General features: G+C 46.6%; 1 protein-coding gene across 1 annotated transcript; it reads left to right on the top strand.

The window, feature by feature from the left end:
* The first annotated feature begins 2,744 nt into the window (after positions 1-2,744).
* Positions 2,745-15,065, top strand: LOC140185302 (zinc-binding protein A33-like). Its single transcript, XM_072238691.1, has 6 exons — positions 2,745-3,179; positions 3,873-3,968; positions 4,384-4,617; positions 7,537-7,559; positions 7,634-7,752; positions 14,438-15,065. Exons 1-6 carry the CDS (start codon positions 2,769-2,771, stop codon positions 14,980-14,982), a joined length of 1,428 nt encoding a protein of 475 aa, XP_072094792.1. The 5' UTR covers positions 2,745-2,768; the 3' UTR covers positions 14,983-15,065.
* The last annotated feature ends 906 nt before the right edge of the window (positions 15,066-15,971 follow it).

Genomic DNA, 15,971 nt, shown 5'->3' with positions numbered 1-15,971 from the left:
AAGTAAACAATAGTAACCATAACAGAAGCAGTGAAAGATCAGCCAGAGTGCTGAAGGTAACAAACGGTACAAATGCAAATATGGAGAAATAGCGATAAATAACAAGAGGTGAAATAACCGCAGCGGCTGCCGATGGATCTCCGGAGCTCTCACCGCTCTCCTGCGCAATCCGACAGGCTGAAAGCCAAGGGAGAACAAGGCGCAAAGGTAAACTCGTGCTTTAGAAAATAAGAAACAGGAGCAGGCGTTGCCGTTCGGCCCCTTGCGCTGTTCTGCCCCTCAATTAGAAATGGCTGATCCTTGACCTCAGCGCCACTTTCCTTCAAAGTTCTCATCCATCATCGCCGAACCCCTAAATATGTCTTTTTAATTTAGAAAACACAAAACATTCACCGCACTGTGGGCGGGGAAATTTATCCTCATCTCATTCCTGCTGAGGTGACCTCGGATTTTGAGTCTGTGATCCCCGGTTCCACTGCCCAGCCAGGAGAAACGTCATTCCTGCCCCTACCCTGTGAGACTGTGTCTGTCTCAGTCAGGAAGCTTCTCCATGTGATCCTTGTGATAATGAAAGCAACACACATCAAAGTTGCTGGTGAACGCAGCAGGCCAGGCAGCATCTCTAGGAAGCGGTACAGTCGACGTTTCAGGCCGAGACCCTTCGTCAGGACTAACTTATGGAAGAGTTTGTAAGAGATTTGAAAGTGGGAGGGGGGGGGGTTGTTTGTTGTTTGTTGGTTGCTTGTGGTAATGAAGTTGGTTACAGTTCTTTCAGACCAGCAGCTTTGACCACAAGACCATCAGACAGTGGTCAGCACGGAATGTCTTGCAGTTACTGCAGGAGAAGAACTGGATGGACATAGTGGAGTGGTTCGCTAAGCAGACAGTCCAGACCATCTGGCAGAATGCCTCCTCACCAGATCTCACCAACAGGCAGCAAGACCTTACCTGGCTGGGGGCGAGAGGGGCCTTCCCAGTCTGATCCTTGCTGTATGCCCGGAGATCACTCCCATAGCGCGCAGCCCCGAGATTACTGCAGTGGAGACGAGACGGTCACTCACCTCTTTGCGGACTGTGGGCTGGTGAAGATATGTGGAGAAAGATGCAAGGGCCTGTGTCACAGCAGCTGCGTGGCAGAAGGATCACTGATCCTCGGGCTGTTCCCAGGACGCACAGGAAAACGGACATCAAGTGCTGCTGGAAGATCATCAACTCGGTGAAAGACGCCAGGAAATTGTTGGTCTGTCATCATATCGAGATGTCCGGAGAGCAGGGGTTCCCACCCTGGGGTCCAAGGTTAATGGAATTGGTCCTTGGCATAAAAGAGTTGGGGAATCCCTGTCGTGGAGGAATGCTGCCGACTGGCACATTCCAGGCTGCAGGGACACCATTGAAACTATAGAAATCCTCTAGTACTGGACCGGGAGGGGCCGGGTCGGCTGAGGAAGCCTCCCAGTTATTGTAGGAGTGGAACATCCCGGGGGGCGGGGGGCACATGCGCGACAACAGTCCTATCGGTTTTAACGAATGTAAAACACTAAACACGGCACAGACGACAAATGTAAATTCTTTGGGGAAAGGCATTGCACGTTTTATCATGCTGAATATTTTATATAAAGCTTACTTTGACACAAAGAAGTATCAGCATCTGATCTGTGTCCAGAGTGAGGGAGACTGGGCTTCTGTTGGACAAGGGACTGACATGGGTTCAGTCACGAAGTTTTTCACACGAAGGGCTGTTGAAATCAGGACCTCGCCGAAAAAAAATAGCATTTCCCCCCCTGTGACGTAGAATGTCCAGTGCTGTGCTTTTTCCTGCAGCCACAGGTCGGTCATCACCACTGCACAGCACAATATTCTCTCCACATTCCCACTCTCCTGGCATGAACTAATTTAATAGTTATTGTCACTGTTCACAAATCCACCGTTTTACACTCCACTCTGACTCTCTTTAGACCTGGAGAAAGATTTAGAAAAAACGAGCTGCTGGAGGAACTCAACGGGTCAGGCAGCATCTGTGGAGGGAAATGGGCAATCGATATTTCGGGCTGAGACAGCCCAGGTGAAGGATCTCGACCCGGAAAGTCGATTGTACATTTCTCTCTTTCGATCCTGCCTGACCCGCTCAGTTCCTCCAGTATCATGTTTCTCACCAGAGATTCCAGCATCTGCAGTCTCTCATGTCTTTGGAACTCCCCCCTGAGCCCTGCCTCAGACTGAACCAGGCTCTTCTCTCCGGCTTAATTTCTGTTCAGCTTCTTTTTCAGCCCATCACGCCCACTGGGGCACAGGCCGCCAGCAGCAGCCCTTTTAATTTAGAAAACTTGTGGAGAATACTCCAAATATTCACCGCACTGTGGGTGGGGAAATTTCTCCTCATCCTCGATCCGAGGATGATCACAGGACGTCAATCGCCTTCCAGGTGAAGGTCCTCCGGATCGCAGCGATGGGGCCTTTGGAGATTTAGCTGACATTTTTGTCGCACGAGGTTTTTACGAGATGGGGTTGCTATCCATATAGCCAACCCTTCTCCGCTCGTAGCCGGGCTTAGACAGTCCATGGCCACGTTTTCTTATCTGTTGCCTGTTTAATGTGTTTTTGATCCACACTAAACATAGAAATGGCCAGAATTTCCACTGAACACATCCAGCAAAACCATGTTCACCCATGAGTCTGCAGCGCGTGTAGTGGACAATCGCGGTACTGCAGGGGATCAGCAGCTCCCCGAAAGTGAAAGCGTTCTGAATCAGGAAGTGCCGCGAGTTAACATGGCTTCGAAAGCACCGGCCGAGAGTTGGACCGAGGAGGTAATTTGTCCCATCTGTCTGGATTTCTTCACCGATCCGGTGTCACTGGAGTGTGGACACAACTTCTGTCGTTCTTGTATCACACGGTGTTGGGAAAGGGAGGAGAGAAACTCCTGCCCGGAATGTCGAGAGGTGTTTGCTGACCGCACCCTCAGGGCCAATCGGGCCTTAGCAAATCTGGCTGAAAAAGCGCGAAATCTAAACCTGAATCCGAAAGGGAAGGAAAGTAAACTTCAGTGCGAGGAACATGAGGAAGAACTGAAGCTGTTTTGTGAAACGGACAAGACACTGATCTGTGTGATCTGCGCAGTTGCGGAAGAACACAGAGAGCACCGCTTCAAGCCGATTAAAGAAGCTGTTAAAATCTACATGGTAAAAACTAACGTTAATTTAATACTTAACGCATTTCCTTTCTCCTACATGCCATCACACGAGCCTCCGTAACCAACACATCATTCTCTGCAACTTTCGCCATCTCCAACGGGATTCTACCATCTATCCGTCCCACAGCCCATCCCACACCCGACAACTCTCCGCTCTCTGTAGGAATCGCTCCCCGGACTGTATCGCCCTTATCCATTCACTCCTCCCCACTGATCTCCCTCCTGGCCCTGACACCTGGAAGCGGGACAAGTGCTACACCTGACTCCTAACCTCCTCGCTCGTCACCATTCGGGACCCCAAACAGCCCCAGTTCCTCCAGTTTCTTCCATGGTCGATTGTCCTCTCGTATTAGATTCCTTCTTCTCCAGTTCCTTTCCTCTTCCACCTGTCCCCTCTCAGCTTCTCACTTCATCACCTCCCCCACGTTCCCCCTCACGTTGTCGCACCCGTCGCCTGTCAGCTGGTTCTCATCCCCAACCGTTTTATTCTGGCTTCTGCCCCATTCCTGCCAGTCCTAATGAAGGGTCACATCCCGAAACGTCGACTGTTTATTTCCCCTGGTAGATGCTGCCTGACTCACTGAGTTCCTCCGGCATTTTGTGTGTGATGATCGGGTTTGATCGCCTATTTCTTTTTGATCCATTTTTTTTTACTTTTTCCTTCTCTCTCTCTGACTTCCAGGATCAGCTAAAATCTTCCTTACACTCTCTCACAAAAAAGAAATCAGACTTCCAGAAAAAGGAACAGCAACAGAAAGAGAAGATTTCCGGAGTTCGGGTGAGGCTTCCTGAGCGGAATTTCTGATATTACTGTAAAGTTTTGCTCCCTTTAATGCAGAATAGCAGAGTATCGCAGCTCCAGTGACCTGGGTTCGATCCTGACCTCTGGTGCTGTCTGTGTGGAGTTTGCATGTTCTCCCTGTGACCACGACAGTTTCAGACACATTCCATGGACATACTGCATGAATGGTTAAATACAATTAACCCTGTGAAGGTGGGGGAGGGTGTATGTGAATCGGGTGGGAGTTAATTGGTCAATGGGGAGAATTGGTTTCAGAAAAACGTAAGTGAATGGGGTTGATGGGAATGTTTCAGAGCTAGCATGGACATTAATGGACCGAATGGTCTCCTTAATGTCATAAGGAAATACACATAGCAATACAGTAAATTCATCTTCACCTTTCATTCGACAGGAACAGTCACACAGCCTTCAGTCCCGCTTCACATCCCAGTTTGCTGAACTGCACCAGATTATCACTGAGAAAGAGCAGAGTTTACTCAGGGATCTCAAGGAAGAAGAGAAGAGGATTCTCAATCCAATGGAGAAAAATCTTCGTAAGATTCAGAAGCATATAAGGCTTATTCAGGAGGAAATCTCTACGTTAGAGAAACAGATGGATCAAAAAGACAGTGTGATTTTTCTCAAGGTGAGGGATTTTATTTCAATTTGTTTCTGTCAAAGGGCACTAAATGAACAGAGGTATATTTGAAATAAACACAGCACAGCGGCCAATTCTAACAAACCAATTGCTGCTGCTGGTGACGTCACACAGATTGTTATGATTGTATGACGAGTCCTCCAGTCGCTCCAATAACGACGTTCCAAAATGTCGAAGACAGGTATTCGACCCTTTATCTGCAAGATACGATCATGAGGCAATGAAACTTCAGTGTAATTAATCATAAATTAATCAGCAACGAAGCTGTCAACAAACAACAAGATATCTTCCGTCCTCAGCTCAAAACTGCCCAGGACAAAGCATGGATACGTAACTTATTCCCTTCATATTACCAGGTCCCCACACACGTGACTAGTTACTATAACAATCACGTAACACAGAAAACAATGCAGACAGGGCTATCAAAGACAGAAGACAGATGTGTCGCTCCTACACACAGCATTAATAAATGGCAGTAAACTGTTTTTCACTGGACAATTGATGCATCTATTCAGGGTTGTTGTTGTCCCAAAACTGGACTTCCACAACTTCTGTACATCCAGCACAGAATGCAGACTTCTCTGAAATAATTTATTCTGATCATAACACAGAGCTGCTGATTGTGTCCTTACTTATCACGTTAAATATCCTCTAAATCTCCCATTAGCACCCAGTTCCAGTCACAGGCTGTGAGTGTGTTTGGTGTGGTGGGTGTAAGGGTCTCTCTGTCAATCCGTGAAAACATAGAATGTGACCCACACATCAGACTTATCCTCTATATCTGGTTTCCATCAGGTTAGGGAAACTTTCACTGTTTCTTTATCTTTTCACATAAGTTTCACATTAGAAACGTAGAAATATAAACATTGAAAACCTACAGCACAATACAGGCCCTTCAGTCCAACATGTCCTTACTTTAGGAATTACCTAGGTTTACCCATAGCCCTCTAACTTTCTGAGCTCCATGTGCCTATCCAGGAGTCTCTTACAAGACCCCATCGTACTGGCATCCAGTACCGCTGTCGGCAGCCCATTCCACACATTCAGCACTCTCTACGTAAAAATATTACCCCTGACATCTCCTCTGTACATACTTCCAAGCACCTTAAAACTGTGTCCTCTTGTGCTAGCCATTTCAGCCCTGGGAAAAAAGCCTCTGACTCCGATCAAGGCCTCTCATCATCTTATACAGCTCTATCAGGTTACCTCTCATCCTCCATCGCTCCAAGGAGAAAAGGCCGAGTTCACTCAACCTATTCTCATAAGGCATGCTCCCCAATCCAGGCAACATCTTTGTAAATCTCCTCTGCACCCCTTCTATGGTTTCCACATCCTTCCAGTTGTGAGGCGACCAGAACTGAGCACAGCACTCCAAGTGGGGTCTGAACAGGCTCTTACATAGCTGTGAGATTACCTCTCGGCTCCTAAACTCAGTCCCGTGGTTGATGAAGGCCAATGCACCGAATCCCTTCTTAACCACAGAGTCAACTTGTGTAGCAGATTTGAGTGTCCTATGGACTTGGACCCCAGGATCCCTCTGATCCTCCACACTGCCAAGAGTTTTACCATTAATACCAAAGTCTGCCATCATATTTCACCATTATCGGGTTTGAACTCCAAACTGCCACTTCTCAGTCCAGATTTGCATCCTATCGCTGTCACGCTGTAAACTCTGACAGACCTCCACACTATCCACAACACCCCGAACCTTTGTGTCATCAGCAAATTTACTAACCCAACCCTCCATTTCCTCATCTAGGTCATTTATAAAAATCACAAAGAGAAGGGGTCACAGAACAGATTTCTGAGGCACACCACTGGTCACCGACCTCCATGCAGAATATGACGTGTCTACAACCACTCTTTGCCTTCTGTGGGCAAGCCAATTCTGGTTGCACAAATCAATGTCCGCTGGGATCCCTTGCTGAAATCCATTTACACTACATCTACTGTTCTATCTTCATCAATATGTTTTGTCACATCCTCAAAAAATTCAATCAGGGTCGTAAGGCACGACCTGCCTTTGACAAATCCTGCCTCTCAGGATCTTCTCCATCAAATTACCAACCACTGAAGTTGACTCACTGGTCTATAATTTTCTGGGCTATCTCTACTACCTTTCTTGAATAAGGGAACAACATCTGCAACCCTCCAATCCTCCGGAACATCTGCCGTCCCCATTGATGATGCAAAGATCATCGCCAGAGGCTCAGCAATCTTCTCCCTCACCCGCCCACAGTGGCCGGGGGTACATCTCATCCGGTCTCCATCATAAACAGGCCATTCGGTCCGTCATCCTCTAACAATTTCCCTGTTTCAGAATTCTGTTCTCACACTCAGCAACAGTGCCCTGAACTCCATGGTCCCTCACGTGTTTATCCAGTTTTTTTTTAGATTATGAAGACACGTAGTCCTCTTTCATTTTCATTTAGTAATGCATACATTAAGAAATGATACAATACAGTTTTCCTATTACATTCAATCTCTGCTGTTCCGCTTCAACCACTCCTGTGGTAGCGAGTTCCTCTTCACTAAATTTCTTCTGGGATTTATTAAAATCCATCTGAACTTCATCTTCCACAATTCTTCCCATAAATAGAGGTACATCCCTCACCCCTGCACACAATTAAATCCATCATTGATCTTAAATTCCTACATCTTATCACCCTAATGTCTATCCAGATGAAAATACACAACCTGTCCTGTCTTCCTTGTAAGTTTCATCCTCTTAATAATGGTCTGACATTCAGGAACTTTCCCTGTAATTTAACCAGTGGTTCTGTATTGGTTGTGTTTGTGAGTTACCGTGGGAGTGGGAATTTTCAACACCTTGTCATGACTTGGATGAAATTCATGATGTGGACAGTAAGTCCAAGTCTAATCAGATTTATGTTTGATTTATTTCAGGAGGAAGCTCGTCGGAACAGGAGGTAGGACATACTCTTTATTGAAAATCGGTATAGTTCAAACTGGCAGTTTATAACAAGTAGTTTAATATTTACAGGATTAATGACGATGTCCAGGAATTGTCAGTGACAGATGAGGCCCAACCGTTTGAAAAATTTGATTACCCCTATTTGTTAAACACAGTGCTGAGAGAAACACTTGATGCCGTTAATCGAGGTAAAACTTACAAAATTCATTTCTCCTTGTTTAATTAAGTTCCAATTTGAAGTGAGAATTGTCTGTAATTTGGTTGTGGGGTGGGGGGGGGGGTTGGGAACGAATGAAGCGATAGGACTGATAGTAAAAATGCAAAGATATCATGCAGTCAGACTGTCAGATAGGGCGGACAGATACAAGGACAAAATTGCAGCCAGCAGGGTGAGTATCAGTGCATCAGGGATGCAGAATAAAATGGGTAGCAGATACACTACACAAAGTGTTATATCTCAATGCATGGAGTATGAGAAATAAGGTGAATGATCTTGTTGCACTATTACAGATTGTCAGGTATGGTGTTGTAGCCATCACTGAATCGTGGCTGAAGGATGGTTGTAGTTGGGAGCTGAATGTTCAAGGTTACCCAATGTATCGGTGGTATAGGAAGGGAGGGTGATGGGGTGGCATGGCTCTCCTGGTAAATCGGTAGAAAGATGTGACATAGGATTGGAAGATATTGAATCCTTGTGGTTTGAGTTAAGGAACAGCAAAAGTAAAAATGACACTGATGGCAGTCACATACAGGATCCCAACACTAGCTGGATGTGGACCACAGATTACAACTGGAAATAGAGAAGGCCAATGAAACAGACAATGTTACAATAGTCATGGGAGATTTCAACATGCAGGTCAATTGGGAAAATCTGGTTGGTAATGGATCTCAAGAGAGTGAATTTGTTGAATGCTGTGTGATGTTTTATCGAGCAGTTTGTCGTTGAGCCTACTCAGGGAACAGCTCTACTGGATTGGGTGTTATGTATTGAACCAGAGGTGATTAGGTAAACGAACCCTTAGGAGAGAATGCTCACAAGATGACTGAGTTCAACCTGAAATTTGATCAGCAGAAAGTAATGTTTGACGTTGTAGTAATCAGAGGATAAAATAAATACAGTGGTCTGAGAAAGGAGTTGGCCAAAGTATATTTGTCAGAAATGGTGTCAGTTTCTGGCAAAATGAGGAAGGTGAAGGATAGATGTATTCCAAAAATCAATAAATACTCAAATGGCAATATGGCTGACAAGTGAAGACAAGCTAATGTAAATGCAAAAGAGTGGGCACACAACAAAGTAAAAATTAATAGGAGCCAGAGAATTGGGAAGCTTTTAAATACCTACAGAGAGGAACTGAAAGAATGATTGAGAGGAGAAAAATGAAATATTAAATTGAATTGAACTGACTGTTACTTACATTCTTCATATGAACGAGCAGTAAAATTCTTTACGTTATGTCTCCGTCTCAATGTGCCATTTACAGTGTCCGTGCTGGGTTGAGCGTCGAGCTAGCAACGCGGCCTCATAAGAATAAGAAAGCCGGCTTAAAAAACGCCATCATGACAGCATCCCGATGACTCCACTCGGAGTTAAGGGCTTTCTTCTTCTTCTCTTCCTGATAAACTACATGTAGAACATGCTTGTCAATATAACGTAGAAATACAGTTACCTCAGCATGAGGTAAGCAGGCTGATGGCCTGGTGGAAGAAATTGTCCCTGGACTCTGTTGGGGTTTTTATGCTACGGTACATTCCCCAGACGGTAGCAACCAGCACAGTTTGTGGTTGGGGTGACTCGGGTCTCCAATGATCCTTCGGGCCCTTTTTACACACCTGTCTTTATAAAACAAGTGAGCAAACAATATCATATTGTTTTTCAAGTATTGTAAAAAATAAAATAGAGATGAGAGTGGATATAGGACCACTAGAAAATAAGGTCGAAGATATAATAACGAGGCACAAAGAGATGGCAGATGAACTAATTGAGTATTTTGCATCAGTCTTCACTGTGCAAGACAGTAGCACTGTGCCAGATGTTGAAGAGTGCGAGGGAAGAGAAGTGAGTGCAGTTACTGTTACAGGGGAGAAGGTGCTCAAAAAGGTTCATGAGTCACTCAGACCAGATGAACTGCACCCTGGTGTTCTGAAAGAGGTAGCAGTAGACATTGTGGAGGCATTTGAAATGATCTTTCAAAAATCATTGGGCTCTGGTATGGTGCCAGAGGACTGGAAAACTTTAAATATCACTCAACTCTATAAGTAAGGAGGAAGGTAGCAGAAAGGAAATTATAGACCAGTTAGCCTCACCTCTGTGGTTGGGAAGACATTAGTGTCAATTGTTAAGTATGAGGTTATGGAATACTAGGTGACACTGGACAAGATAGGGCAAGTCAGCATGGCTTCCTTTAGGGAATATTTTGCCTGGCAAACCTGTTGGAATTCTTTGAGGAGATTACACGTAGGGTAGATAAAGGGGTTGTAGTGCATGTTGTATATTTGGACTTTCAGAAGCCTTTGACAAGGTTGAACACATGAGGCTGCTTACCAAGTTAAGAGCCCACGGTGTTCCAGAAATCTTATTGGTATGGTTAGAGCATTGGCTGGTTGGTAGGATATACAATGCTGGAAAATTCATGGTCATGTACTTTGGTAGTAGACATAATATGCAGATTATTTTAAATGGGGAGAAAGTCCAAAAATCTGAGATGGAAATGGACCTGGGAGTCCTTCTGCAGAACACCCTAAAGGTTAACTTGCAGGTAGAGTCATTTGTGGGAAAGGTAAATCCATTGTTTCAGTTCATGGGGTTTAGAATACAAGAGTAGGGATGTGATGCTGAGGATTTATAAGGCACTGGTGAGGTCTCACCTTGAGTATTGTGAACAGTTTTGGGCTCCTCATCTAAGAAAAGTTGTGCTGGTATCGTTGAGTGTTCAGCAAAGGTTCACAAGGATGATTCTGGGAATGAAAGGGTTATCAGACTTGAAACATTTGATAGCCCAGTGCCTGTACTCGCTGGAATTTAGAAAGATGAGGGGGGAATCTCATTTTAACCTTTTGAATGTTGAAAGGCCAAGACAGAGAAGATGTGGAAAAGATGTTTCCCATGGTGGGGGAGTCTAGGACAAGAGGGCACAGCCTCACGATAAAGGCGTGTCTATTCAGAAACAGAGTTTGAACACAGTATCAAACGTTGTGGGGAGATGGCCGGAGAGTGGGGCTGAGGAGGAGAGAAAAAGGATCAGCCATGATTGAATGGTGGGGCAGACTCGATGGGCCAAATGGCCTAATTCTGCTCCTATATCTTATGGTCTTATGCTTATCAAACCACTACATTGAAGCATTGTGAGAATGAGCCCAGACACACCAACAAGCATTGACATTTTTCAGATTTCATTTCGGGAGAAGCACGCATAGCATAACCGGCGTAGCAAAACTCCCCCACACACATACACAAGAGGAGTTGGCAGATTGTAGTCAGAGTCTCAGCAATGTACGTTGTTATTTCCCTCAGTAACCTGGAAACTATTCTCTTCAGACACGGTAATCTACTTATTTAAAAAACTGACATATGTCACACATTGTCAGCACACACCAGACATGTGATGACACACTGTGACATACAAATATTTCAATGTGCACACTCTCCCTCAATGTGTACACACAAACACACTGATATTTACCACAATCAACACTCAAACACACACACATAATATCAGAGTGTGACACACGGTCAAAGAGACAGGCACAAATTCCCATTTCGGAATGAAATCTGTGCTCCTTACCCAGTCTTTCTGAGGCATTGAGCTGCCCTCTGATGTGAGGTCACATCAACAGTTCACAGACAGACTCCAGGGTGAGATTGCTCAGGATGATGATCTGGGAGGGTTTGATGGATGTTTAACCAACGGCCCACTTCATCCATCTGCAAGACTAAGATGTCTTCTTGAGCATGTCCCGTTTGTGTGTGTTTGCCCATATCCCTCTAACCATTTCCCATCTATGTACCTGTCCAAGTTTTTTTCACGCAGAGAGTGGTGAGTGCGCGGAACGGGCTGCCGGCAGTGGTGGTGCAGGCGGAAACGACAGGGTCTTTTGAGAGACTCTTGAATGGCTACATGGAGCTTAGAAAAATAGAGGGCCATGGGTAAAGCCTAGGTAGTTCTAAGGTAAGGACATGTTCAGCACAGCGTTGTGGGCCGAAGGGCCTGTATTGTGCTGTAGGTTTTCTATGTTTCTATTTTTCCTCATATTCGGGGAAGCGGAAATGCAGACAATACCCCCAGTGTGGTCTGTAATCGACATCAAAGACCTTGCTTAAGTTCCTGTGGACAGTGTCGAATAGGCTGATGAATACAGGACTGAAGGTGTTATATTTGATTGCTCCAGTATACGGAATAAGGTTAATGATGTTGTAGCACAGGTAGAGATTGGCAGGTACAACGTTGTTGACGTCACTGAGTTGTGGCTGAAAGGAGATGCTGGTTGAAGCCCAACATCCAAGGATACACCTTGTGTTCAAAGGACAGGCAGGTAGGCAGAGGGGATGGGGAGGCTCTGTTGGTATAAATTGAAATGAAATCCTTCGAGAGAGGTGGCATAGGATTGGAAGATGTTGAGTCATTGTGGGTGGAGTTAAACAACTGCAAGGGTAAAAAGACCCTGATGGTAATTATATACAGACCTCTACATAGTAGCCAGGGTCGAAATGGGATACAAATCACACCAGGAGATGGAAAAAGGGCACGGTGAAGGTCGGAATGGGGGGATTCAACAGCATGTAGATTGGGAAAATCATGTTGTGCTACATTCCAGGAGAGGAAATTTGTAGAATGCCCCCAAGATGGCTTTTTAGAACAGATTGTGGTTGAGCCCGATGGGAGAAAGGCAATTATGGAGTGGGATTTTTATAATGAACCAGATATGATCTGGGAGCTTAAGGTAAAAGAATTGTTAGGAAGCAGTGATCGTAAAATGATAGAATTCATGCCAGATTTTGACAGGGAGATAAAGTCAGATGTATCATGAGATGGAAAGGGAGATGAGTCAGAGAGGAGTAAAGTCAGTTGCAGAGGCTTGAGGGAGTTGCTGGGCAAAGTAGATTGGAAGGGGACACAAGCAGTGATAATTGCAGAACAACAAAGACTGGAGTTGACAGTTTGGGATGAAACCCTGCATCAGAACCCGTGTTGTTTAAGGGTCCCTGCAAATACTTCCCCTGTCCTAATGAGGGGCTGCGGGTGATGGGGTTGTGGGAAAGGGGACAAATGGATCCTCATCTCCATCTTTGTCCCCCTCCAGCTACTCGTTACGTCTATGCACACAGTTTGCCCACAGGCTTTGCATCCCTCCCTCACCTGGCTCTGGTTCAATCTGCCATTCATCCCTCCCCTACTGGTTCCTGTTATCACTCCCTTTACTGTCTCGAACCTTCACACTCCCCACTCACAAATGAATGTTAACATTGAATGAAGGGCCTGTTCCTGTGCTGTACTGTTCTATGTTCTCTGTTCCCTGTTCAGAAGAATGAGACGAGATCTCAGGGAAGCACAAAATTCTTTCAGGAGTCAACTGGCAGCAAGGATGCAGCCAGGATGTTTCCCTGTCTGAGGAGTCAAGGGTCAGGGGTCACTGTCTGTTTGGAATTCTCAGCACCCGTCGGGGGAAGGGGTTTGGGGGTTCTTATCCATTCAGTTCACAGAGCCATCGCCGTACAGCATTGAAATGTGCACTTCGACCCATCACCTCTGTGCTGACCTATTTACCCATCTACATTCATCGCATTGGCCAGCATTAGGTCAGTCTCCTTCTGTGCCTTGCCTATTGAAGTGTCTGTCCAAGTGTCTCTTAAACACAGAGGACTGGAGGCCTGTGACCTGCAGAGGTCGGTGCTGGGGCCGCGGTTGTTTGTCAATCATATTAATGATTTGGATGATAATGTAGGTGACATAATTAGTAGGTTTATGGGTGACACTAAAATTCATGGTACAGTGGACAGGGAAGAGAGTTAAAGCAACACTCACAACATACTGGAGGAACTCAGCAGGTTGGGCAGCATCCGTGGAAAAGATCGGTTCACGTTTCAGGTCGAAACCTTTCGTCAGGATGTAGAGGGAAGGGGCAGAGGCCCAATAAAGAAGGTGGGGGGGGGCGGGTGGGAAGCAGAAGGCTGGTAGGCTCCAGGTGAAAAATCAGTAACGGAAAAGATAAAGTGGAAGGGGAAGAGGGTTATCTCTGTTTACAGGGGGCCCTTGGTCAACTGTAGAGATGGGTACAGGGAGAATGTTTTAAAATAGATCTTGGCAGGTACGTGGATAAGAAAGGTGAAAGGAATAATGGACAAATGGGACTAGCTCATTAAAGGAAGCTGCTCGGCACGAACAAGTTGGGCCGAAGAAACTCTGTGACCTCCTGATAATCCAGTCACCCAGCCCCTGCCCATCTTAATCCATCCCTATCCCGCTCTAGTTTCTGCTGTTTATCTCCCCTATGTATCCGTTCTTGAGGGAAGATGTCGACCTGAAATGTAGTCTGTCCATCTCTCTCCACACCTCCTGCCTGACCCGCTCGGTTCCTCCAGCATTTTGTGTCTGTTTGATCGGGAAATCTCTGCTCTCCGTCCAGCGGAAACCCTTGGGGAGACATTAGTTGTCCACCCGCTTTCGTCTTTCAAACCTCGGGAAAGGTTCCTGTCGGCCATCCGACCGCGCCTGAGGCCTAGCGGCCTTTCCACTGGTCCCCGGGGCCGCGCTGCCCGAGTCTCCCCCCGATCCCCGGGGCCGCGCTGCCCGAGTCTCCCCCCGATCCCCGGGGCCGCGCGGCCCGAGTCTCCCCCCGATCCCCGGGGACTCTCTAATTCTCTGCTTCTCCCCCCAGTCTCTGTCACCCTGGATGTGGAAACGGCGCATCCGTGGCTCGAGGTGTCTGAGGATCGGAAGAGTGTGAGATGGACCCGGACCCGGAGGAATCTCCCTGACACCGGGAAGAGATTCACATTCTGGGAATGTGTGCTGGGATCGGAGGGATTCACATCGGGGAGACATTACTGGGAGGTGGAGGTGACGGGGAGTCGGCGCTGGTGTCTGGGAGTCGCCGCAGAGTCTGTGGAGAGGGAGGGATGGGACAGACTGAGTCCGGATACCGGATTCTGGGTCATCGGGCAGGATGGTGACGTGATACATCGGCATTGTGACGTGTTCATCTCCCCTGGGCCCCGTCTCCCTGCCGGTCCCATCCCCGGGAGGGTGGGAGTTTATCTCAGTTACCAGTCCGGGACAGTTTCATTTTACAACGCGGACACCAAGTCCCATCTCCACACCTTCACTGGGAATAAATTCACGGGGAAACTTTATCCTTTCTTCGCGACCTGGGATGAAAACCAGTGGCTGAGAATCTGCTCCGGTTCCGCTCCGGGTCTGTAATCGGGTCGGGTCCCGGGACCGGCGTCAGGAGTAAAGTCGCTGTAAATATAAATGTGCGGAGAGTGAAATAAACACGAGATAAGAATTATCGATCCGTCAATTTTAACTCGTTCACGGCGTCCGACAACGGAACAGAAACACCGCGCATTCAGCAGCAGCCGCGGGCTGCGGGTCCTGAGCTCCCCCGGGTCCTAAAGTCCACCATCACTGAGACAGGTTAAATGGGACAGGTGGGGGCGGTGCTGACTGGGAGAGGGGGGTCAGGGTGAATCTTGGTCAGACCATAACACACAGGAGCAGAATTAGGCCGTTCAGCCCATCGACTCCGCTCCGTCGTTCCATCAGGGCTGATCCCGGATCCTACTCAACCCCATACACCTGCCTTCTCTCCATGTATTTTGATGGCCTGATCCATCAGGAAATGATCAACCTCCGCCTTAAATATACCCGCAGACTTGGCCTCCACCGCAGTCTGTGATAGAGTATTCCACAGGGTCACTACTCTCTGGCTAAAAATATTCCTCCTGACCTCTGTTCACAAGGTCTCCCTTCAATGTTGAGACTGTGTCCTCTAGTCTGGGTATCCCCACCACATGAAACAACCTCTCCACATCCACTCTATCTAGTCCGTTCAACACTCCATAGGTTTCAATGAGATTCTCCTTTCCTTTCTGAGATATGGGACCCAAAACATTGATGAAACTCCAAGTACGGCCTAACTTGTGTCTTATAAAGGCTCAGCATTATTTCCTTGCTTAAATATTCTATTCCCCTTCAGAGAAAAGCCAGCATTGCATTTCCCTTCTTTACCACAGACTCAAAATGCGAAATAACCTTCTGGGACTCTTGCAGGAGCACTCCTAAGCCCCCGGCACCTGTGAATTTTCTGTCCAGTAAAATAATACTGAGTAATATTATTCCTTGGATCAAAATGCATGATCATATATTTCCCAACACTGTATTCAATCTGCCATGTTTTTAACACTTCT

The sequence above is a fragment of the Mobula birostris genome, chromosome 20 (assembly GCF_030028105.1).
Source record: "Mobula birostris isolate sMobBir1 chromosome 20, sMobBir1.hap1, whole genome shotgun sequence".
In the NCBI taxonomy this organism is placed as follows: domain Eukaryota; kingdom Metazoa; phylum Chordata; class Chondrichthyes; order Myliobatiformes; family Myliobatidae; genus Mobula; species Mobula birostris.
The sequence above is the reverse complement of the archived record's forward strand: the minus strand, read 5'-3'. Positions and strand labels throughout refer to the sequence as shown.